This window comes from Pantherophis guttatus, chromosome 1 (genome assembly GCF_059756535.1).
Source record: "Pantherophis guttatus breed Tessera chromosome 1, ASM5975653v1, whole genome shotgun sequence".
NCBI lineage: Eukaryota > Metazoa > Chordata > Lepidosauria > Squamata > Colubridae > Pantherophis > Pantherophis guttatus.
The window spans coordinates 260,125,293-260,152,005 of NC_142063.1; the positions used below are offsets into that span (position 1 = coordinate 260,125,293).

The following is a 26,713-nucleotide window of genomic DNA, read 5'->3' on the forward strand; positions in this document are numbered from 1 at the left end:
AATTGTTCCTAGGGGGCTTCATGTATTCATTGAAGCTGGCAGTATGAAAATTGGGTTCTATGGGATGTGTTGGTTATATTTTAGCATCTGCTCCAATTATGTCTCCACAAGTCCATGTTGTGTGTATGGCCATTTAAAAAAGGCATTTGTAGAATTGCAATTAATCTTAAATGATACAGGATCAAGAGATTGAGAAAGTAGGAACTAAATTGAATTGCACAAAAAAGGGCATTCACTTTCATTAGTGAAAATCATTTCTGAGCTGTTTACATGCTAATATAAACCTTACAAATAAATGCATTTTTTTTAAATTAAAGAAAACATATCAGAAATTCCTTAAAACCAACTTGATATAGCTTGATATCTATAGTGTATAAACTATCTATTGTTGGCCACCATCATCAATACCTCTCCAAAATAATGGTTCTTGATATATATGAATTTGAATTAATTTGACTTTCTTGATGATTGCATATAATAAAATACCACATAAATTAGGGCTGTACAAACCTTTGAAAGAGGACCTTCACAGTGTGCTAGGCAGTGAACAGGATAGCTTTCTTTGAAATGTTAAAGCAACTGCATCTTTTTTCTAAATTCCCACAGTTGTTTTAGAAACTGCCACTTATAGTCTCCATGTGCATTTTCATATATAGCCATTTCACTTTGCTGAGGTGTGCAATAGAGATGTATCCTGTATTGCATCTGGCAGAAATTTCTTTCCAAAGCTGCCACCACCATAACGTCTGTTTTATACCTGATAATTGTTTTTATTCTTAAACATTGGAAGACCATGTTAAATTCTTTTGCTGTGTCTACATGATCTTCTCCAAACTTGATTCACCATGGTATTTGTATTTGATAACACGATACTAGCATTGTGGCAGAAAATTGTTCCATGTGGGTAACCACACCTCCACATACAAATAACAAAATGAAGATATTAAATGTTAATCCTGCATTTTCCTGCCCTTCGTGAAGAAAAAGGAAAACGTGTTCCTAAAAAAACATCAGAATAGTGTTACAATTCAGCTTGAAAGAATCTTTGATCACACATACATTTTAAACTCCATTTAAAAGCATTAAGTGCACCTGAGACTATATGACTGATGCTTTTTTGATCATTATAAACCAGTAAATTACTGAAAACCAGATTTGAGGCAACAGGTGATTCTGTCAGTGTGCTCTTTTGATAGGAAGACGTAGCAAATTTAATTTTCTTCTGATTTAATTGTACGAGGTATGCAAGGGCAAATTGTTGTGAGGTATCCAGCTTGCCCTGTTTGCGTTTGTCAGTAAAAGCCTTTTTTCCTTAAAAGGAAAAAAAAAGTTTTGGATTGCACTTTTGCAGGGGAAAAATATGTACATAGCAAATGAATGTTGATAAACTTTAAAACAATTGTTTATGATGCCATTTTTGTGGTGTTAAGTTTTGGGGTTGTGATTTATCTGTATTAAAATAATAAATTGTGGTGGATTATGTTTGTGGCTGTTTTAAACTAGTCCAGATAAAGATTCACAGCGTTGTGTGTAGGAGGCCTATGCAAAGCATGCTGCAGAAATATTTTTAAGGTAAGATAATAACAGAAATAACATGAGGGTCTTTTTAGTGTCTGTTGTCACCATGAAAATGCAGGGCCCTGTTCTTACTTTACAATAAGATTCAGCACCAAGTAGAGTTGAACTGTAGATTCAACTCCAGATTCAAGATAAGATTCAGCACCAAGCAGAATCCAGAGTGGCTTTGACAGCCCAAATTTACATTATGTCAGAAGGCCTGAGAGACCTTTGCAATATTGGTCAGTTTCAGAACACTTGTAGGCTTTAATCAACCTTGGCAACTTGAAGACTTGTGGACTTCAACTCCCAGAATTCCTCAGCCAGCAAACTTAGTTTCAGTCACACAAGAACTCCAGCAATGAATTATACAGCATCTGAAATTACCACCTGGAATAGCTCATTCAGGAAGCAGCCAAGACAATAGGTAGGAAATCAGTTTCACCAACAACAGGTCTTACTCAGTCCTTCTACTATCCTTTGTTAATGGAACTCTGGTTCATCTCTGATCTCTGAAGAACAACTGAAAGAGCTGGATATATTTAGCCTTGCAAAAGAAAAAGAAGCATTTGATGGCATTCATCACTTTTTAAATAACTGGCTAATGTTTTACCCAAAAGAGGTTAGGTCTTTCCCCCCCCAGTTTTTTCAGAGTGCAGTATTTGGGATTATATGTTTAACTGGAAGGGATGCAGATTTCTATTAAATGATAGAGAGAAAATCTATTATTTGAAGTTCAACAATAGAACCCTGAAAAGGGATGGGCACTCCTTCACTGAATGCACTCAAGTGGCATCACTGTGTCTTTGGATGTATGCTTTAATTTGCATTTTTGCATTGAACAGGGTTGAACTGAATGTACTTTTGATTCTGATTCTCTGATGTGACAAGATTCAAGAGTCTGATTGTTTCAGGCACTTTATCTCATGAATAAAACAATATCTTTTATGACTTCCGCAGTTGATGCTATTGCTAATTCTGAAGCATGTAGCCAATAAAATTAATATATATGCTTCTGGCAACAGCAATAAGAAAGCCCTTATAGCCATCACAAAACGTCGAGATTTGATGACAAACTCTTAAATGAGTGCACACCAAAATTAAAGGGATGGGCAGACAAAGTTTGTTTCACCTGATTACCTGTTTATGACTTTCTAGGATGCAACCATAGATTGCTATGTTGTTCCTGACACCATATCTGCATATACGTTAATTCATAAAATGGCTTTCTGTCCTTTTGAGGGAGAGCTTATGGTCCTTTTTAGTCACCAATAATATAAGGGTTTTACTGATGGATGTCTGCAATCTGGCCTTCCATCAATATCATTAATTTGATATTAAAAATTAAACCGGATGTCTACGCCAAAGTTTCATTTGGTAGAACGTCTTTAATGCATGGTATTAGTCCCAAAATATGTTTCTATGCAGTGAGACTGTTCTGGAAAGTCTTACTTTTGGACCACCCTCTGTGGGAAAGGAGAATATACCATCTAGGCATATCTGTTAGGAGCATTTCAGTGAAATCCATTCTGATCTCCGACACTGGTGTATCTAAACACGAACATGAAGCAGTCAAGAATGTATTGTCCCGAAACTGGGAATAGGCTCTTTCAGAGGAAATATGCTGGGACACATTTCTTGACTGACATTAGGGTTTGAATGTGCCACTTAATTTTTTGCTGAACTCCTCAACCCTCAAAAAACAAATGAGACATCACTTGGTTTCCAAGATTCAGGTTACAAGACTTGCTTGTGAAAGTTGCTTCCTTCTTTAAATAGGGTTCATTTGTTTTGGTGGTCAGAACAGGCGTTTGGGCCACTAACTCCTGAAAGCAAGGTAACGGCAATTTTCCGTACATCTTTCATTTCATTCCAAGATAACTTATCTAAAATATTATCCAGCAGCACCTTTTGATCAGCTGTTATCCATTTATATCATATAACTAAGGCTTCCCGAGTTTCCTTAGTAATAGCAAATTTTACATTATTTTCTAAAACATTTGTAAACAAGTTACAGGTAGTCCTTGATTTATAATAATTGAGCCCCTAATTTCAGTTGTAAAGTGGGTCACCAGATGACCACCAGATTTTATGACTTTTTTTTGGCTTCTTTAAATGAGCATGGTAGTTATGAAGCACACACATGATAGTTAAGCAAAAACAAAAATGTAAATTGCAGTCACATGTCCACAGGATGTAGCAAAGAGCCATAAATGCAGGCTGGTGGATTTATGGGCTGAGTGCCCAAAACGCACATGACTGGGGACAGATGTCAGAACTTTGAAGCCTGTGATCCCTTTTTTAGGATCTGTTGTAAGTGACTGGTTGTAAGTCAAGTACTACCTGTGTCTCAAACATCCCAACACCTTATACTGTAGTTATATAAAACAACAAAATTCATGTAGTTGCTAATGTCATGTAGAAACTGAAAAATGTGATCATCGGTTCTGGATGGCTTTTTCTGGCTGCTTGAAATTCTTGATCTTGAGCCGAGGTGGCACAGTGGTTAGAGTGCAGTACTGCAGTTACTTCAGCTGACTGCTAGTTCAGCAGATCAGCAGATCAAATCTCACCGGCTCAAGGTTGACTCAGCCTTCCATCCTTCCGAGGTGGGTAAAATGAGGACCCAGATTCTTGGGGGCAATGTGCTATTTAGTATACTGTCTTTGGTGTAAGCCGCCCAGAGTCTTCGGAGAGTGGGTGGCATAGAAATATAACAACAACAACAACAACAACAACAACAAAAGGAGCCTGAGTGGCATAGGAGGCTAATGCCTCCTACTAAGGCAGCATTTAACATCCAGCTGCCTGCAATTACTGCAAGTTCAATTCTCACCAGGCTCAAGGTCGACTCAGCCTTCCATCCTTTCTAAGGTGGGTAAAATGAGGACCCGGTTTGTGGGGGCAATAAGCTGACTTTGTATAAAATATACAAAAGTATGAAGGCTATTGCTTAACGCATTGTAAGCCGCCCTGAGTCTCCGGAGAAGGGCGGCATATAAAAATAAAAAAAAACAAAAACAAAAAACAACAACAGTACAATGGATAAAGTTGTGAGTTGCTGCTGAATTAGAGCTATGTGTGCACCAGCCTTTTAGTATTTATGGCTTTAAAAAGCCAGAAAAGTTGAGTAGGTGGAAACCCTTATTCTGCCTGTTTACTGCTTTCAAGTACATTGATTATATGTATGTTTCCACAAGGAATAATACGAAAATTTATGAGATAACCATGAGGTGAACCACTCAAACAGGGTACTTCAACAATCATTTTGTAGCCAGAATCCTATTTGTAATAGTCCCTAGAAACATCTAACTATTAATTTGGATCTGTCAGGGGTTTTCAAAAGATATTTTTGCACCACTCTACAAACTTGCTAACGTTGCTTCTCATTTTTGCGTGATAGATGTTGTCAGTTCAATGAAAATCTCAGGTAGAGACTTGCTACTTATTAATGATTCATTTGGCTTGTCTTCCAGACTCTGCCTGTTTGGGTGGGGCTATGGGATCAAAGGCCTGGTTTTATTGCTCTTACATGTAACCCTGCTTTCTGTTTTGCCTTTGTAGTCATTTCTAGTATTTTTAAATTGGTTTGGAGACCAACCTGCTCTCCCACTCTCCAAAGTGCAATCACAATAAATTATACAGTACAATGTAATAGTATAGAGATTTTCAAATAGATTTTCTAATGTCTAATGCTGAGAGATTCCTACTGTGAAATTGGTTCTGGAGTCATCCCTAATTTGAATCTCTTCAATACAGGTGGTAATGTATAGCTAGATGATCTCAGACAAATATTATCAACTATTTTTCAGATGGTTCTTCACATTACTGAGATAATATCTCTCAACTGATCATTATTAGGCCTAATTCAAATTTCTGTTTATAGTCCCCATAAAAATATTCACATCTGACAGCTTTTGCAGAAATGTGAGCTTTTGTCTAATAAAAGAAACAGGAAAAACAAAACAAAACCCAGCAAATGGAAACTATTAAGGCAATGTTTAAAATACTAAGGAGGTTATAAATGAAAATCTTAATTGAAACTAGGCTAGAATTCCTCAGAAGTGATCCAGTGTTTTAAAAAACATGTAAATTCAATTGATAGGCATAAAATCATATAGTCTAGCTAACATACTGAATCATTGTTTAATTCAAGGGAATCCAACGACAAACTCAGGTACTAGATTGTCGTCTAGTTTGAATAATGACAATTTAAAAATAAGACAGACAAATTATTTGTAATATAAAATATGAATGCAGAACGGGTTCCCAACCTCGAACCATGGATCAGTACCTGTCCGTGGCTGGTTAGGAACTGGGCCACACAGCTGTATGTGAGCGGCGGGCGAGCGAAATCGAAATCATTTCCCTCCCCCAGTCCATGAAAGTATTGTCTTCCATGAAATCAGTCCTCAGTGCAAGAAGTTTGGGAACTGCTGATGTAGAATATAGGAATAGAGGTGTGCCATTTTGCATATTTTATAACCCCAAAAGAATTGGCTGCAAAAGGAACAGCTAATTTTTGAAAGCAAAAATTAAATGCCACACCCAGGTTTGAGGCCTACCTGTTCTAGTACTGGATCTTGAAAGATTTCCAAATTTAGTTTATTTTTCAAGTCAAATTTTATGACTAAAGATGTAATCTTAAATGCAAATACAGCCATTCTAAACTTGGACATGGATCAGCGTTAACACTGTCATTCTATATCAGAAAGCATATGACAGATCACTTCATACCAGATCCCAACATAAGGCATATAAATTTAAAACAAAAACATTTGTTTTCAGAAATCCAGAACATTTCCAAAGACTTAACTATGATGAAAGTAGCAGAAAATTATAAGGCGTACTGTTAGGTAATTAGGTCAAGATGCCTTATGTTTGAAATACTAGAGGTAGTAGGAAGGAGTTCAGGTTTTAGCAGCACAAATAACTGAAGCTATTTCTTTTTAATCATACCCGATTTAAGCTTCAAATGTTTGAACTTTAAATTCTAGCCTTACTAATTTACATAATAAATGAACCCAATTTATCTATGATTTTTTTGGTTTATACTCCACATGAGTATAAATCTCTGTACCAGTTGATAGATTGCTGATAGTGATTATTTATTTATTATTTGGTATCCCAGTCCCTGGATAGATCAAATAAGTAAGATTGACTAAATTTGTCAATTTAACTAAGCAAATTTGTTTGAAAATAAAAAACCAGAAATACCGATTGAATAATTGTTACATATATGATCAGTAGTTTAGGGTTTGCTACTCTGGCACTATATTTTACTACTTTTAAATTCATTTTAGTTTTATCCCTAAGGCTTGCTAGCTTTTGCTGTCTCAAGCACCCTTAGCTCCTCCCTTTCCCTATTTATTTATTTATTTAGTTTATTTGGAGCATTTTGAGAGTAGGCTTCCCATAGGAGGACTTATCCATTTTTTAAAACTTCCAGTGGAAATGACAACTCTTAATTTCTAATTTAATTTAATTTAATTTAATTTAATTTAATTTAATTTAATTTAATAATTTCTACTAAATGATAGAGAAGCTCTTGGCTTTATCTGAATGAGAGATAAAGCAAATTCAAACACCACCAGTAATCATGGGATACAACAGTATGTATTCTATGAAATTGAAGGTTTGAAAGCACTTGTAAAGCCATATTATTATGAAAAACAATGTTTAGGAAAGGGTTGGAGAATGTCATTTTGGGGGAAAATGCATCATTATATCATGCTAATCAATATCTTCCATGTCAGTATTTGAGAGCTTCAACACTGGATGATCTGGACCAAGTTTTACTGTGTCCCCCTCTGGTTCCTGTGCTTTGGGCATGGATGTTGGATCAATACAGCAGTCCTGGTTGCCTTGTGGCATGCAAGAAGCCAATATCTCAGGAGGACAAATTGGGTCACATACTTTGGGATCATGTAGTTCTTCCACTTTTTCTTCATTGGTTGGGATCACAGGCATATTCACATGAGTTATCATGAAAGCTGTAGCCAAATCTTTTGGGATAATTTCACTGGTGGCAGATGGCTCATCAATAGCCTGACTTGTAACTGTTGTCTTATTCTCCAGACTATCCTCCACTTCAACTTGCTGTTCTTCCTCCTCCTCATCTTCTTCTGCTTCCTCTTCTTTGTTCTCTTCAGGGAATTGTGCTTCTTTTATTTTTTTATACAATACGTTCCGTTCCTCCTGCAGAGCTCTGCAAAGATTTTCTAGTCTTTGAATTTTCACTACAAAGCATTCATATTCCTTGGCCCTCATGGCTTTCTATGATAGAGTAAAAAAAGCAAAACATTTGAAGGCTGCCAAGCTGATACACAACAGAAGAGAATCTAACTGACCAGATAAATCTCTCCTCCATTTTTGTTTGCTCCTTCAAATACTACTTAAAAAGGTAACCCTAAGATCTTACCATTTGCTTGCCATTTCTGCAAAATTTGTGGTATTCTGGACCTAAATTTTACATTCAATTTATGCAATCCTATAGAGCCAGCTAAGACTTCTTAGAGATGCTAATTTTAGCTGGCAGGATGCAAAAGGGTGTGTGTGAAAGGGGAAATTGGGAAATTGCAAATTATAGCATGTTACTGTTAGCCTTTCACTTCTGCAATGCATGAAGCCAGCCCAAGTCATTCTATTATTGTATTTAAATCATGTTAAAAGTCTTTTTTTAAAAAATTCTTCCTAACTTGCTCAGTGAAAAATGTAAGTGGGATAATTGGATTGTGCAAATGTTATCCAGTGGCTGCTAAGTACTCTAGCTGACCATGCATGCTGACAGTTAGATTGCCTCTGAATTAAAGTGTGACTCCAAATTTCAGATTTCTTTAATTTTGTCGTTTCATTTCCCACATGCAACAAGCGCTTACATAACTCTGTTACTTCATTTATTAACTGCCACTGAGAAGACAAGTAAGTATGAACAGTATTGGAAATCTTTCCAGTAATAGTGACGTCACAGTTCCATTATTAACTGTCCCATGTAACACCGCTCCTGTGCGAGCTGCACTGGCTCCCGGTGGTCTTCAGGGTGCGCTTCAAGGTGTTGGTCATCACCTTTAAAGCGCTCCATGGCATAGGGCCTAGCTATCTTTGAGACCGCCTGCTGCTACCGACAACCTCCCATCGACCCGTGCGCTCCCACAGAGAGGGCCTCCTCAGGGTGCCATCAGCCAAACAATGTAGACTGGTGACCCTCAGGGGGAAGGCCTTCTCTGTGGGGGCACCTACCCTCTGGAATCAGTTGCCCCCAGAGATAAGGAGAATCCAAGACCTCAGTGCCTTCCGCCGTGCCCTTAAAACCCATTTTTTCCAGCAAGCCGGGCTGGCTTAAGAAGAAAATTTTAATATATTTAAATTGGTTTGTGATTTTTAATTTTTGGGCCAAATTTATATATATTTTAATGGTTTTTTAATATTTGTATTTCATGTTCTTAATTCTGGCTGTACACCGCCCTGAGTCCTCAGGGAGAAGGGTGGAATATAAATTGGAAATAAATTTTAAATTGGAAATAAATAAATTAAGAACATTTAAATGAACAAGATTATATGGCTTTTATATGCAACTGATTTTAAAATTTGTTTCATACCTCTTCAATCATGTCCAGTAAAGCTTTGTTACAGTTCTCAAACCTTGCTTTCCACGTGGCTGTATCCTTTTCCAGTTTTTTCATTTTCTTTGTCATCTGTAAAAAAATAATAATCAAAATCTAGTGGACAGAGCAGGAAAGTTAAATTTGACTTTTTCTAAATGTCTTTCCTTAGGGCTGCGTAAGCTAATTAAATACTCATACAACCTCCATATTAATTTAATGGATGTTGTATAGCATCCTAGAGCCATGGATGGTTCCTAATTATTGCTCTCAAGGATAGTTGTCCAAGATATATGAGTATATTTATTCATGTGACTAAGCTTCCTTTCTCTCTATGTTACGTAGGTTTGATATAGTATTCTTCAATTCTCTTGAGACTGGGTGTTATGGCCTGCCAGCGGCCAGCAGAGTCGGCCAGTGAGGAGGTTGGGGAGGAACTTGGGCCAGTCCTGGGGGCTGGGGAAAGCTCAGATGAGGGCTCTGCATCAAGGCAGAGTGGGAGATAGACAACATCGAGGCAGAGGAACAGCTGGAGCCCGTTCCCAGTGTGCGCATAAGCAGAGCTGCCGGAAGACAAGAACAATTAAGAATGCAGGATCGACTTGGGAGTAAGGCTACACCTTGGAGATAATTGGCCCCTCCCATAGGAAATAAAAGAGGAGCAAACAGTTGTTTTTTACACGACTGTGAATTCGTTCATTCTGTGACTCTGAGAGACTCTGTTCCAGGTTTTGTCTTGTACTGCGGTTGGTAACAATTTACGTGGCAGCTTGCCAAATGAGATAAGGTGTGTTGAGAAATATTCCTTTGAAAAACTGTTTGGACAAACCTTGCTGACTGTAAATGAAAGTAATTCACAGTCCTGTAAAAAAAAAGAGGTTTTGCCAGTAATTCCTACCTCCTGCTTGTTAAGGGAGTCTAGGTCAGAACACTGGGAAACACATAAAGGGAGTTATCCATTCTACTGGTGGATACTATTTTATCAATACACAAGCACACTTCGTGTGTAGACAGATATTCCCCATGAAGAGGGAACAGAAAAATGGTAAGATGTTGGTGGATATATTGAGATTCTATTAAATATTTCCCATTTGAGTGATTGAACTGAAAAAAGTATTAGAGATGGGGAATATTTCAGAAATTACCCTGCCCACCAAAACCTAAACTGTATAAATACTCATATTTTTATTATTCTCTTTTCTTGCTTCTATGTACCAGTACTTGTTTCATGATTTCTTATTCCTATCTATAATTTTGCAACAATTTTCTTGCTACTCCTGGAAAAAGTAACTGACCATCCCATCTAGCAACCTGCGCTGCACCAAATTTTTAGGAACACTGCATGACTTCTCATCCTGAAAATATAGGTTAGGGTGTGGGAGAACCTGCCTATAGGATAGGGCAGTGATGGCTAACCTTTTTGCCATCGCATGCCAGGAGAGGGGGGGCGGGGGAGGGTCGCACGCGCACATGCCCACGCGCATGCGCACGCAACCCCACCCATCCCCGCTCCTGGCACATGATGGCCTCATAGGCCCGTTTTTCTTTCTTACCGGTTCCAGATCCTCTCTATGCATCTGGGAAGGGAGAAAACAGCCTTTCCCACTCCCTTGGAGGCCCTACAGAGGCTGAAAGGGCCCATTTCCCATCTCTTGGTGGGACAGGAAGTGACATTTTTTGCTGTCCCCAGCCTCCAGAACCTCTCCAGGAGTCTCTAGGAGCCTCTCTAGGAGCCTCTCTAGGAGTCTCTGGAGGCTGGGGACAGGAAAAAACGTCACTTCCTGTCCCACCGGGAGTCGGGAAATGGGCCCTTTCAGCCTCCGTAGGGCCTCCAAGGGAGTGGGAAAGGCTGTTTTTGCCCTCCCCAGATGCATAGAGAGGATCTGGAGCCAGGTAAGAAAGAAAAACGGGCCTTCCCCACCACCCCCAGGCCCTCCAGAGGCAGGAAACAGCCTGTTTCCCTACTTCTGGTGGGCCCAGAAGGCCCAAAAATCAGCTGGCCGGCGCGTGTATGCGCCCCAGAGCTGAGCTGGCGTGCCCACTAATATGGCTCCGTGTGCCATAGGTTCGCCATCATGAGGCTAGGGTGTGGGAAGGGGAAAATCACCCAAACTGGTCAGCCCCCCCCCATCTTCCCTTATAACTACATTTTTTACATTTCTATACCTTCATCTAAGGGTCACAAAATGGTCTACAACAAAACCATTTATTTTGAACAACAAGATATGAACCACCACCAGAAAACTAATCAATTAAAATAATGTAAATTACCAGTCTACAACAGTTGGAAGCAAATGCATGAGGGCTTGAATAAAGCGGTCACCTTAAGCTGTTCAGGAAAATCTCATTTGTTGCAGAGATGCTTTTCCTACAGTGATGAAAGAAGGAATGGTAGGAAACCCTTTCCTACATTCATACCTTATTTCATATCCAAAAAATATGCAAATGAATTTTTTTGCCTTCTTCCTGGAATTGTACTTTAGGATTCAAATCTATGCTTTCATATCCAAAAAGTATGTAAATGAGTTTTGATGCCAGCCCTAACATTCATTCTCATTCTTCTGTGGTCACATTATGAAGATAGAATTGTTCAAATGTGCAAAGATTTATGAATCCATGTTAGACATGTTAAAAATAATCAAAGGTCCATAATAAGGGAAAATTAAAGGTGCATAATAAATACATATGACCACCAGTTGCCAAAGTACTATAAAGCTGATATCTTTTTCCCCCTTTCTGGAGATCATCGGAGTAAATATCAATCTGTATGTAATATTACAAAACATAAGCATGTGAATATAGATATAACACTTGATTTTTTTCCTGTTAGGCTAGCAGAAGTAGGTGATCTCATAGAATGCTGTTGCAATAGCATCATCAATTTATATATGTTTTCCATTTTTTAAAAAAATAAATGAATAATACAATGATAACTTAGTGGCGATTTTGTGGATAATTCCAAGCAGTGAATAAACTGAAAACATGCCGATTATTAGCTTCTTAAATAGTTTGTAGGGTTGACGTCAGCATGGAACATTTTTCATAAGAATCTGTTCTTCAGTTTAATACCATTTAATTCCATTAACAACATTCTAAACTGTTATAAATTTAACCAAATGAATTAATGATTCTATCATCTGATCACACTTTCCTGAGCTTTTAAAAACATGGTCTGTGACTCCTAGCAGTAGGGTTTCTTTCACAGTTTGATAAACCATGATAACCAAGAACTTCACAGTCTTTTCATGTCTCTAAATGAAAATGCTTACAAGAAGATAACAAAGCAAGAGAGCTAAAAGGATGGCATTAGAACAAAATAGGGAGTTGTGTTTATATTATGGCTAATGCTGTGACCTTCAGAATCCCATGTTTTGCAAATAAATCATAGTAATACAAATGGCCTTAATCAAGGGTGAAATGCTACTGGTTCGGGCCGGTTCGTCTGAACCGGTAGTAAAAAATGCTACGGGTTTGCCAAACCGGTAGTTAAAAAATGTAAAAGAAAAGTTCCGACGATCAGCTGAGCAACATGCTATCATCGGAACTTTTTAAAAAATACTTGTTAAGCATTTTTTTACTATCGGTTCGGGCAAATAGGTAGTAAAAAAATGCTTTTTTTTAAAAAAAAAAGGCTTGGATGATTGCGTGGCACAACTGTGATTTTTAAAGCCTCTTTTTTTACTTTTTTAAAGCATTTTTTACTATCTATTTGCCCGAACCGGTAGTAAAAAAATGCTTTAAAAAGGTTTTTAAGGTTCCTAAGATCACAGTTGTGCTGCACGATCATCGGAACCTTTTTTTTTTCTTTTTAAAACCATTTTTTTACTACCGGTTCGGGCAAATAGGTAGTAAAAAAATGTTTTAAAAAAGTTTTAAAAAAGGTTCCAATGATCGTGCAGCACAGCTGTGATCATTGGAACCTCTTTTTTTTACTTTTTAAAAGCATTTTTTACTACCTCTTCGCCCAAACCGGTAGTAAAAAATGCTTTAAAAAAGTTTTTAAAAAGGTTCCCAAGATCGCGCACCACAGCTGATTCCCCCCCGCTGTTCTACTTACCTTCCCAAGCCTCCTTTTGGTGCATACTGCGCATGCGTGCACAGTGTGCATTTGGTGCATATTGTGCATGCGTGCAGAGTGTGCATTTGGTGTGAACTGTGCATGCACAAGCACAGCACACGCTTGGCACGCAGTGCTTCTGCGCGGCCAGCAAACCGGTTCAGATTTCACCACTGGCCTTAATGTTTACAACATGAACCTTTTATGGCTCTAACATGGACATTTTCATATTATGCTGCAAACTCAAAGTTAGCAGAATTGTACTACACTGATATCATAAGAAATGGCTAGGACAGAACCTTTTAAAAATAAACATTCCTTTCTAAAACATGAAGAAAATTGTACCATCAATTGTCACTGTATTTCAGGGCTATGACATTGGAGAACTCTGAAAGATCAATGGAAGGGCTGGAAAATGCCGTAAGCTACGTAATAGTTGCTCCCAGTCTACACATGACTGAACAATCTATTTATTTGCTTAGTGGTTTCTAAAACCCTGAAAGCTCCAGCCCTATTTTATATTCTTTACTGGAGAAACCAACCAACCAAAACTCAAGATTTTATACAACAAAAGCTAAATAAACGAATTGATCTAAATATCTGGAAAAATAATAGAGCAATCTAAGTTCCAGCTGATCCTTAATCAATAAAGAAGTTACAGCTTTATAAATAAAAAATTGTTGGAAAGTCTTGAAAACTAAACGAAATCAACCTGAAAAACATTCAGTGGTGTCATTTAACAACATGGAAAGCCTGGGTTCGAAATGCAACGTGTAACCCACCTTGTCCATTTCTTGCTTGAAGTTGGCAAACACTTCATTGCTTTTTGTTAGCGTTTTCTGAAATTCCTCAAAACGTTCAGAATAGAGACTCAGCTGCAATCAAAGGGGGAAAAAATTGGTCAGTTACACCCATCATTGCACAATAATAGCACTCAGTTCAGTTCAATTCAAAAGATTGCAGAAAGATAGTAAGATGAAACTTTTAGCTTGGAATTTAAATGTATCTTAAAAAAATTTGCAGAAGAAAAAATTTCCATCCTCTTCAAAGCTGTCTGGAAAATCAAGATGTTCCTGTAAAATGGGGGTGTGGTGTAAGTAAGGAGTGGGAGAATTGGGCTTGGATCCTAAAGAGGATCCAAGGAGATTCATTAAAGAAAGTTTTTCCTTCTGAAGAGTTAGGTAATTATGACAGCTTGTAGGCATTCCAGATGCATTTGTAAACTTTAACTCCCAGAATTCCTCATGTTTCTCCAGGCTACTTGCATTTCAGCAATAAACTGGAGTGCCATAGGTTGCCTTTCCCCACCCTTCTGACCCAGGTAAGAAAGGGTGCTAGTATTGGGATAAAGGAATCCAATGTCTTACATCAGAGGTGTCAAACTCGCAGCCCGCAGACCGGATGCGTCATGCGCTGGCCACGCCCACCCATTTTAGTAAAGGGGAAAAATTGTGATATGTCATGTGACGACAATGTGACGCTGCAGGATTGACACCCCTGTCTTACATGATCAACATGGCATAAAGAATAATTTCCTAAAAATTTCACTATTTCTAATGTTTAAAATTGCAAATTGCTAGCCCTTAAAACAGCATCAGGGTTGTGTTTGACCTTGGGGGGCCAGGATGGGTGTGGCCAGCTTGATACCACTTCTGTCGGGGGTGCCTGAGGTGGCCCAAGGGCTCTGCCAGTGAAAACAGACTCTCAAGCTCCATTTTTGGCTGCGAAGGCTTCCTACAACCCTCTGCCAGTGAAAATGGAGGCGGACCTCCTGAGCTCCTCTGGCAGAGGCAATGCGGGCTGGTCCTTTGCTGTTTCCAGGGCGTACCTGTGAGCCAGATCTAAGCACCCTGCGGGCTGGATCCAGCCCCCGGGCCTTGAGTTTGACACCCCTGCCTTAAAATGTTCCTAAACGCTAAACAAATGTAGATAATCCCACTTATTTAGCTATATGAAGTTTGGGAGATAATATGTGTAATTAAGGACAAAATATTTTTGTTTTTACTTTTTTTCCTACCTTGGACAAAACCCAGTTTCAAATACTCAACCATCCTTGATGGTTTATATAACATCGCATAATTTCAATTCTTCTGACCTACTGTTGTACCTGATCTAGCATAGGTTGGCTTCAAATTCTTGTTGCTTATGCAAATTCCATAAATTTAATATACTCCTTAATAATAAAAATGGTTGGTAAAAAAGGGTAAATAACTAACATTTGCTGAATTTCATGAATTCATTCTAGACATGAAACAAAGGGTAATGCTGGCTTTAAATCTTTTTTAGAGAGAAAATATTTTTAAAATAAAAAAGAATAGATGGGAGAAAGACAAGAAAAATAAGCCAAATTTCCCCAATTTTTCTCAATTCCAGGTTAATTAGACTGCAATATCCCAAACTCTAGTTGAAAGTTTCCATTAAAAGGTATGGACTGCTCCATTCTAATATTTCATAAGGATTTAATCTAATGCATGCTACCCCTGCCCTTCCAGAGAATATGCTTAAATGGAGTTAAATGGAGTTGAACATAAATAAGGTTAGCTACATTTTATCCACTTTTACACATCTAATATGTTGAACACGACCAGTTGGAAAAAGTACATAACAGAAACAACATCCTTATTTTACCTGAGCCCGGAGAACGGTCTCTTGTTCCTTCAGCATTTTTGTCTGTAGTTTCCATTCTGCAGCTTGGTTGAGTAGCTATTTGGGATTTAAGAATGCACACAACATTTGAAAGATCAAGTAATTTAAATTTTAAAAAATATTTGCTATTTGTAAAACATTGCATGTTTGATTTGTGTCTAATAAAGTGACTGGAATCCACAAAATATATGAAATTACTTTTTAAAACATTTTTCTTTTGTTCTAGTAACAGTGTAGTAGTTTTTAAATTTTTTTCTTTTTATGGCCCTATAATCCCTTTTTATCGGGGTGGAGCCAGGGCGACTAAATGGAGCTGAGCATTTACTAGCTGGATGCCCTTCCTGACGTCTATGCCAAGTTCTCAGAAGATATTTTACACTTTATGTCCTGATAAACATCTGTCGCTGCCTAGGATTGAACTCTCAACCTGCCGAGTGGGAGATGAGCGTCTTCACCTCTAGGCAACATTTTCCAAATAAGTGCTATAAATCTAAGTGAAATGTTCATATGGCTTTTCATGAGGTTTTCAGAACTTTGTCCTTTTAAATCCTCCTTGCTTTGGTGGGAAACAACAAAGATTAAAATAAAATCCATGTAGCGTGATGAGGGTAATAGCAAAGGAGAGCGAACTACTGTTAGTTAATGTGGGCTGACAAATACTAATTATTCTGAAGTCTAAATTAGATTTCAGACTTAATTCTTAATCCTGCAAACTATCCGCATTTTGATAATGCTTAACATTTTGCCAGAGCTGCACAGCTACCTATTTCAACTGGAATTAGTTTTTACCTGCCATAACCAAATAGAACAGATGAGGCAGAAACTGCTTCTATGTGTAATCTGTTCTGGCTCATTAATGAGTTTTATTTTGCCCTCTCTACTCTATATCTCAACTTGACACATCTAATTTACAAGACAAATCTGGGAGCTACTTGTAATAAAAGCAACTGTTCAAAGCAATATTTTCAATTAGCATTTATTTTTAAAGGCGAATTGTATCGCCTGGAGTTATCTTCCAAATCAGAAAAGTTCTGCGCTGATATTGGTGCTTTTATTAATAAAATATGACGGAAGAGAAAGCCAACTCATAAAGAATATACAATTCCTGAATGCAGTTGGTTGTTCTTGTTTGCTCCTAGAAATAAAGAAGGGCTAATATTATTTCACTTTTATTTATTAATCAAATTTATATAGCTGCCCATCTCACCAAAGGGAACTTTGGGTGGCACAAAACAATAGATAAAACAGCCAATATAATAGCAGATAAAAATCTAAAAAAAAACAACCCACAGTAATAAATAACACACAAACAAAAATACTGTGGATTTTAAACATAGTATTATGTTCAGTAGAAGAGAGGATAAAAATGGCCTCCCTCAACAGTGAAGTTACTGAGACAAATCTTTGATGCTCTAACAGCCCCAGACTTGGTAGCATAACCAAATTTGGAGGGTTGTTCAAAAAATCAAAAGGGGTGGGGCCAATCTAATTTCAGGAGGAAGGATATTCTGTAAAGCAGGTGCTACAGCAGAGAAGGCATGTCTCCTAGGATTTACCAAATGTAGTTCCCCGTCCAAGGTACCCACTGCATGCCTCCTCTCTGTGATCTAATGGAGCCAGCTGATACAAATGGGCAGAGGTGGTCCCTCATGTCACCTGCTCTAATGCCATGAAGGGCGTTAAAACCAGCACTTTGAATTGGACCTGGAAGTAAACTGGCAACCAGTGCAGCTTGTGGAACAGAAGTGTAACACGTGCTGCCCTAGGAGAACACACCACTGACCATACTACTGCATTCTGTATCAACTGAGGTTTCCAAATAGTCTTCAAGAGGAGCTTCATGTAGAGCGCATTGCACTAATCTAATGACTAGGCTGACTCGCTGGCATCCTACTCGCTGCAACAAAAATCACTGTGGGACAACTTGCCATGGGCCAGTTCAACGTGAGATTAGTTCCTTTTATTATTTATCAAAGCATTACAAAACCTGGTAGTCATAGGAATCATTTCCTTTAATACGAGAGATACAATAGTATTGATGAAAACGTGGTCAGCAAAATTAAAAGCAACTAAGTGAACCCCATGGGAACCCCAACTTCCCATGGGAAGTTGTCCTTCAATAAATTGGCTGTGGTGAGTTGGCCGCAGCGAATTGGCTATGGCGAGTTGTTCCATTCTGATATATGGGCTGTAAAACTATTGGCTGTATTGGAGTCCCTCCCAAAAGTTCACATTAGATTGTAATTTTTCATCTGAATTGAAGGAAATTATATTCATGGAAGTGGTTAATTATTAACTACATTTTATGTTCTTCATTTAATGTAAATAAAATTAATGCAAATAAAATCAGGTTTAATTTTTGTATTGAATCAGTTTCTTTTTTATTTTGTCCTCACCTACTTCTTGGAGTGTATCACATAATCACAGCATTATGCAATGAAAAATTAAAATTGTTTCTGTGTGAGAGAGATCTGGGAAACATAAATTGTGAAACAAATGTAGAAAAGGAATTTTTTTCAATATATATTTACCAAAGTTTGAGTTAAAGGATGTTTAAATTTGGAGCATTGCATTACATATGTTTTGAATATGATCATTTTTTTAAAAAAAATATTTTAAATTATAGGAGAATTAAGCTGGTTGGAGAAGCAGCAAATAAACATTAAGGCCACCAGGAGGCAGCAGGGTTATTCTACTGCTAATGTAAAATGCAAGTTTAAGCAATTTCAAAGCAAAAGGATCTTGGACTGATACAAAAATCTAATGATCAGCTTTTTCCTCATTTGGTATGCTGCAAATAATATATTATGCTGTAGATACTATTGCAAAATCTGTTAAACGTTCAAATGAATTTTTGAATCATAACCTACTGAAATATTTTAATCTAAAAATAGGCACCTTGTCAATGGATCTACTTCAGGGGTGAAATCTACTTATCTTCCCCACCGGTTCGGAAGTGTATGCGCCACGCATGTGGTGCTGGCTTCGCTCACGTGCATGTGTGCATCATGTGTGTGCGCGCAAACCCTCTGCACATGCGCAAACCCTTCTGCGCATGCGTAGGGGTAAAAAACAGGTTAGCATTTCATTAGCATCCAAACCGGTAGCATTTCACCCCTGATCTACTTGCTTATAACCAAGTACAAGGACGTATCATATAATGGTTCAGCACTATTATAACTTCAAATGGTCGCTGAGCGTGTTAAATGAGGACAACCTGTAGTAGATTTGCTAGGAAGAATATGGGTTCAAATTATTACTCAGTAACGGAGCAATCTCCGGATAGATCATATCTTAACTCAACTAATAGTAATCACAAAACTCCAGAGAGAAAAAATTAGAGGACTATAGGTACACCTGGAGCTCCTAAGGCAGGGGTGTCAACCTTGCAGCCTGCATGCCGGATGCATCACACTCTGGCCATGCCCACTCCCAGCGAAGGGGGAAAAAAATTGTGATACGTCACGTGATGACATGTCATCGCGAGTTTGACACTCCTGTCCTAAGGGGAAATGTCATGAGTTCATTGCTTCCTCTGTGTGTGTGTGTGTGTGTGTGTGAGAGAGAGAGAGAGAGAGAAAGGTGGGTTTCAGCAGGTTCTGACCAGTTCTGGAGAACTGGTAGCAGAAATTTTGAGTAGTTTAGAGAACTGGTAGAAAAATTCTGATTAGCCCTGCCCCCATCTCTTCTCTGCCTCCCAAGTCCCAGCTGATCGGGAGGAAATGGGGATTTTGCAGTAACCTTCTCCTGGAGTAGGGTGGCAATGGAGATTTTACAGTATCTTTCCCCTGCCACATCCACCAAGTCATGCCACACCCACCAAGCCACACCCATAGAACCGGTAGTAAAAATTTTTGAAACCCACCACTGGTGTGTGTGTGTGTGTGTGTGTGAGAGGGGGGGTGGGGAGAGTGGGAGGGAGAGAGAGAGAGGGAGAGGGAGAGAGAGAGGGAGAGGGAGAGAGAGAGAGGCCATCAATTCTAAGCCTCAGGCATGAAAGCCTTCTGGGTGATTTGGGGTCAGTCCAGTCTCAGTCCAACCCCAGAAAGTTGATGTGGAGAAAATAGAAGACAGGAATATTATGTACACCAACTTGAGTTGTAAAAAATAAAGGGCATGATATAAAACCAACCAACCAACCAATAACATTTCAGAGGTGAACACGAACTATACATAAAGAACTAAAGAAAAAATGAATACATATTCCTTTTCTCGCTGATGTCTGTCTTCAGTTTCCTTCATGACCTCTTGTGACTGTTCTAACTTGGCATCTACCAGTTTCTGCTGAAGTTCCCGGTGCTTAAATATTTTATCAAGATGCTGGAAGGGGGAAAAAAAAGAGAGAAAGAGATACAGAAATGGGGGGAATGCTAGAGTACATGATTAACAGACTGCAGCCTCTCTATGAATTTGGGATGCTGTATGTCTCATGGGGAATTATTTTTGAGTAGCCAAGTACAGAATTTTGCTGTTAACAATATAGATAAAATAGCAGAAGTGTTGCAAAATTATTTAAACTTCTGCTTGTTGGAAAGAGGTTATTTAGATTTTGAAATTATTTAAAGATATTAAGTATCCCCTATAAAAACAACTGTGAAATTACAAGCTACACAAGATCAAATAAATAGAATTTTCTTAGTTTATGCAACATAATTTCTTTATAGCTGCTGAAATTCATTTGTAGCATTCCAAACATGTTTATTTTACTGGATATATTTATTTATTCAATTTATATGGTTGCACATTTCACCATAGCAACTCTAGGTGACTAACATTACATAAAAAGCACAATACCAAAATAAAGATCAAAGTACAACCATATAAAAATTTACAATGGAGGCAAACTCAATCAGCAATAAAAAAACACCTCATGGGCTTCAATTAACTTACTGACCCTCAGGGTTGTTAAATAAATACATTAGTTGTTTAAATAAAAACAAAAAGGAATGATTATGGGTACTATGGGTATTGAGACTGGAATACAAGTTCTATGGCATGCTAGTTGCAGTGAAGAAAGGAACACATAACAAAACTACAATAATAGCTCTATTCTTTAGGGAAGAGATTAAAAAAAAATTCCAAAACAAGACCATTCTCAAGAACTCATCATCAAGGCACAATGCATAAAAACAGATGACAGGCAAAACTCCTAGTAGTCCAAATGATAGCTTAGACTGTTTAGATTTAGTATAGCTGGAAACCGCAAGGGGAATAAATCCTTATTGATTTTACATAATTTTGGATAATTTGCAAAATACTTGTAACATTTACAGTCTGGGACAGAAGGATAGCTACTATTTCTCCAATGCCATAAGGCTAGGCATAACTCTCAACTTTGGGGAAACATCCTAGAGAGTGCAGGTAGTCCTCATATAGCAATCATAATTGGAACCAGTCACTTGGTTGTTTAGTGAAGTGGTCACTAAATGAAAACGTGATTGTACTTATGATATTACTTCAGTTTTCTTTTGTTTTACAGACCTGTGAAGGTCATAAATGATAGGATTGGTCATGGAGTTACTTTTTTTTTTTTTTATCACGGGTGAAACTGCAAATGATTGCTCTTTGAGGCAGTCACTAAACAAAGACTACTTGTCACATTGCTCTTACCTCCTCTCTGACTTCATACTGATCAATGATGCTTTTCAGTTTCTCAGCCAGCTCAGAATTTTCCTGGCACAACTTCATGTTCCTCTCACTTTGTTGCTCAATCTGTGCCTGGATATCATTCAGTGTGCTCTGGAAATGATTCGTGATCTCTTTCCTCTTTTCTTCTTCTTCTCTTGCTCGTTGAAGAGTCTCCTCCTGTAATGCAATAACTGGGTCACCCCTCTCCATCATCAGCCTCATCCAGGAAGAAGTAGAAAAGCAGATTCCTATTCCCCTTCACCAGTTGCTATCCCAATAATATTGTACTATTATAGTATTATCCCAATGATAATGAGCAAATGGCCTTTTGGTTTCTTTTAACAGAATAACAGAGTTGGAAGGGACTTTGGAGGTCTTCTAGTCCAACCCCTGATTTAGGCAGGGAACCCTACACCACTTCAGACAAATGGCTATCCAACATCTTCTTAAAAACTTCCAGTGTTGGAGCATTCACAACTTCTGGAGACAAGTTGTTCCATTGATTAATTGTTCTAACTGTCAGGAAATTTCTCCTTAGTACTAAGTTGCTTCTCTCCTTGATTAGTTTCCACCCATTGCTTCTTGTCCTACCCTTAGGTGCTTTGGAGAATAGCTTGACCCCCTCTTGTTTGTGGCAGGCCCTGAGATATCGGAAGACTGCTATCATCCCCATGTCCCCTAGTCCTTCTTTTCATTAAACTAGACATATCCAATTCCTGCAACCGTTCTACATATGTTTTACCCTCCAGTCCCCTAATCATCTTTGTTGCTCTTCTCTGCACTCTTTCTAGAGTCTCAACATCTTTTTTACAGCGTGGCGACCAAAACTGAATGCAATATTCCAAGCTGTCCTGAGCTCACCTAAACGTGTCCACTCATATACTGCACATCTTGTTGATGCACATAAAACTGAAGAAAAGCATTATAACAGCACCAGTTTCCATGCATTTCCACTGGAGATATCAATGGAATATATCTGGGTTATATCTCTGTAAATCAGACTTTAGTTGTTTTAGATAAAAGCGGGAATCCAGGAGACAAAATTAAATTAGGCACAATACAAGAGCAGGTTTCAATTCTTTCCAGAGTGCAGTTTAGACAGAAGCAGGAAACCATTTTGAGCTACTAATGTCCAACATTTAAGAGTGAAATATCTTTACCAATCTTTGGTGAACCAACTAAGGATACCAAGTGAACTTAACTTTTCCTTCTGACCTCTCCTAAAGATCTTCTCTTCTCATTACCTTCAAGGTTTTGTTGTGTCTTTGGAGTTCCCTACAAAGACTCTCCAATTTGCTCCGGGCTAGAATGGCTCTGCTGTGTTCACTCTGTAATTGGTCTTTCTCCTTCAGGAGCTGAACCTGTTTTTTCTGCAGATACTTCAGCTTTTTTACTTCAGAACGATGTTCTTCCAACTGAAAGTATGTGGACAAGAATAAATAAGCAGAACAAGAGATCTTGGGACAAGGCTGTTCTTAGGCATTTAATAGACATGACACACACACCCTCGCAAGTAATATGAATATTTGGAATCATAACTGGAATTTATTTGAATTTCATAGAAGGAAAAAAGCTAATTTTCTTCCAAATAATCTAAAAAAATAGATTTTCTAATTTGCAATGGCAGTGGACAGGTGGCGAATGGAAAAAAAACAACAACAACCTAAAATGTTTGGCTTGGTTTCATTCACACCAAAATTAAACGAGAAATCAAGGGTTGGATAAGGATCATCCCAATTAATGTCTCCTATTTTATTCCTGATTCTGCACCAAATGTTATCTGTGCTTCAATTAATCATTCCATTTCCAAATTATTATTTCCATATATTCCATTCAAAGTAAAATTAAGTGATGTGCAATTCAGTTTGGTGCCTGTAAGAGGGGGTATTCAAAACTGCTGCCTGAGTGATGGGAGGCTAGATGGATGGCAGAGAATTCATTTATTTATGAAGACTTTTACATCTCTTTTATTCAGAAATCTGGTAATCTTCCATCTAGCACATTTTATTACAAGGCATATAATAAAATCCAACTAACAACTCTAATACATATAGAACAGAACAGAATTTTTTATTGGCCAAGTGTGATCAAAGGAATGTGTGTTTTTAATCACACTTGGATTCTATATAGATTATATATAACAAGGAATTTATAATAAAAATACAACTGTTTTAATGTTTTTATGATTTTCATTATTATGGTATTGCTTGCCACCCAGTTAATCAAATTGAGATTGGTGGGGGGGCTATAGAAATTGAATAAATAAATAAATAAATGAAATAAAAATGTCAAAAGCACTTAATAAGATTGTTAGTTGGGAAAGGTGCTACAGATTATTGGTTTGTTTTCCATCATAGACTGTCACGATTCTCCTCCTACAATACCTCTTTTATCAAGCTGACTAATTAACTGTCTACAAACCAGAAATTCTTCGTAACAAGAACCATATAATAATAAAAAAAAGAATGACTGCATCACACTGCAGTAATTCTACCATAGCATATTCATGGTGCTGTGTCATATGTAGGGCAACAAAATTTGGATCTAAATTTTTGTTTCCCTGCATCTGACACAGCACAATGAATGAATATGCCATGGTGGTAGTATTGTAGTCTAAAAACATTCTGAAATATATAGGTCTCAACAAGATCTTCCAGATGATCACAAGGGAAGGCACCTCTTTTTCCTTTAAGGGCAAACTTTCCATAGAAGGGAATTGCTGAATGAATGGCCTGCTTCCAAATCTCCTTTTTTAGAAGTCTCCATAGATGGAACTCCATGGATTTTGGAAGGTACTCTTCACTTGCATGCATCAGATGACTAGACTCTACTTAAAATGGGTGATAACAGATGATTAACCCTAGAAGTATACTCAAAAGCAAACTGCCAGGGAGCTGTCAGATCAACATGGGACTAATGGGTCTGCCCTCTTATCACACAGGCAGGTACATTCTGTAGCAGCCGAAGATTCTGGATAGTCATCAAGGGCAGCCCCATGTAATATGAATTAAGGTCATCCAGGTGAGAGGCAACAATATGAGTGATTGTATTCAGTGCCCCCCCCCCCAAGAATGGCCACAACCAGTTCAGTAAACAAAACTGGGAAAAGATCTTTTTGATCATGGTCTCTTCCAGTAGGAACTATGACTCCAGATAGCTCTCTAGATTGTGGATCCGTTCTTTTAAGAAAAAGACAACCTAGTCTACAATTAAAGTTAATACAATCTTTTGGCTTCTAATTTAATAACCATTTTGTCTTTCTTGGGTCGAATCTGAGCCTGTTTTTTCCTCTTCCAGGCTTGGATAATCGGCCCACTAGGTAGGTACCAGTAGATCTGGAAATTGACTCCACAGTAAAACCACAATTACAGTTTATTGAGATAAGTTACGATAACAGAATCTTGAAGCCTGCTTGTTCTTCTTATACCCCAGTGAATCATGGAGCTATTTGCCTCAAATTACTTCCAAATATAATCTTGCCTCCAAGGTTAAATAATGTTTCATCTCTCGTGGCCTAAGTAATAGTTTTTGAATATTTCTGTCAAGGTCATTTCCCTTATTGTTTATACTGACAGAGTTCAAACACATTGGGAGTGGACCCCCATTTGTCTCAGGTGCAGATATGTATTTATTAATGTAAATATTGGTGAATATCTGAAGCAGTGCGTGATTTAACAGAATAGATTCAGATATATTAAAAGAATGAAGGAGGGAGTCAAGACTCAGGAACTCCATATTGGAATGTTCAATGTCTGATCTTCCTTCCCCCAAGGTCACTAGCTGGAATCATATCCTTATGAAAAAGAGGAACCATTCCAGTATGGTGTCCTCCAAAACTTATGCTTCCAGCTGACCAGGGGTGGGTTCTACTTACCTTTACTACCGATTTGCAATGGGGCCACGCGCACATGCGCAGAAGCTTCCTGATGATATCCGGGTCAGTGGGCAGAGCCTCCTGCCGGTTTTACTACCGGTTCTTGTGAACCGGTCTGAACCGGGAGCAACCCACCACTGCAGCTGACCCAGAATATTGTGATCAAAGGCTGTTGAGAAATCCAGCAGGAGAAGGATGATTGGAGTTCCTTCATCTTAGCTATTTATAAGAGTTACTGCTGCTATTTCTGTCCCATGCCAAGTCTAAATCCTGACTTCCATGAGGACAATTTATGGTTCCTAAGTTATGGACTGGGATTCAGATAAAGACAATAATGAGACTAGGATAGAATTTGCCCGGCCACTTTTGTGCTATGATTAAGTGTCTGGGAAAAAAGGTCCCAGTTTATTATACTAGTTTAGATGCTTTATTATACATATATAATGTCAAGAATTAAGCCAGCATTGAGTTCCTTAAGGGTCTCCAATGGAAGAAACAGATGAAATATAGCTAAATCTCCTATTGTGGCCTCACCTGTACCTCTACTTGTCCTGTCAAAAGCATGACCAATCCTTGTATATCTTATACAGTATAACTAAGAAAGGCAAATGAGTGGGTGAATCTTCCCTTCCCCAAATTTAAGATGGCATTTTCAATGCTTTATCAGGGATCTTAAAAAGATACTATATCTGCTTCAAGATTGCAATCTGGTCATTTTGTACCACATAAGGCATGTTTTGAAATAGTTTTTCCCCCTCTACCATGGATCTTCATACTAACCAGTTCAGCATACTTCTTAAATAAGAATTCCAATTTCTCTTCTGATGTATTCAGCTTCGTCAGATGTTGTATCAGCAGGGTAGCCTCTTTTCCTGAATCAAGAAAATAGGATAAGAGGCCATGATCAAAGTGAGAATGCATGAGACAAAATTAAGATTGTATGAATATATTTTAACCAGAAAACTGTGACTAATTTGGTTTTATTGCTTCTGTATTTTAAAAGATCAGGAAGGTGATGCATAGAACACCTACTGATGATGTATTTCATTTTCTATTGCTGCAAAAATTTTATACCAACTTTTTACCCACAAATTAAAATAATAATTCTGCAAGCTAAAAGAATATAGAAACCTAGATGTTAATATTATATTTTCAGGATGTCCCTTAGAATTGGGCCCTATTTTTCAATCCTGTTGCAGCGATTCTGGCTTTTAGGATTAGGGCTTGGCCACAAGATAATGCAGGGACTACTATTCAATATCCTTATCACTAACAAATCATGTTCTATATAATTCTATTTTGTTCCCTATGCGGATTAACATCTACATGAAAGAGTTGGGGAAAGTCCTT

General features: G+C 38.0%; 1 protein-coding gene across 1 annotated transcript in view; it reads right to left on the reverse strand.

Moving 5' to 3' along the window:
* Positions 1-7,154: 7,154 nt before the first annotated feature.
* The window catches only part of TXLNB (taxilin beta), a 37,070-nt gene continuing 17,511 nt past the window's right edge, over positions 7,155-26,713 (reverse strand). The window contains exons 3-10 of the mRNA XM_034418921.3: positions 26,144-26,235; positions 22,734-22,904; positions 21,472-21,666; positions 20,062-20,181; positions 15,844-15,918; positions 13,998-14,090; positions 9,156-9,251; positions 7,155-7,833 (exon numbers count right to left, since the gene is read on the reverse strand). Coding sequence (XP_034274812.2) covers positions 7,291-7,833; positions 9,156-9,251; positions 13,998-14,090; positions 15,844-15,918; positions 20,062-20,181; positions 21,472-21,666; positions 22,734-22,904; positions 26,144-26,235 — 1,385 coding nt within the window. The 3' untranslated portion in view covers positions 7,155-7,290. The remainder of the gene's footprint in view (positions 7,834-9,155; positions 9,252-13,997; positions 14,091-15,843; positions 15,919-20,061; positions 20,182-21,471; positions 21,667-22,733; positions 22,905-26,143; positions 26,236-26,713) is intronic.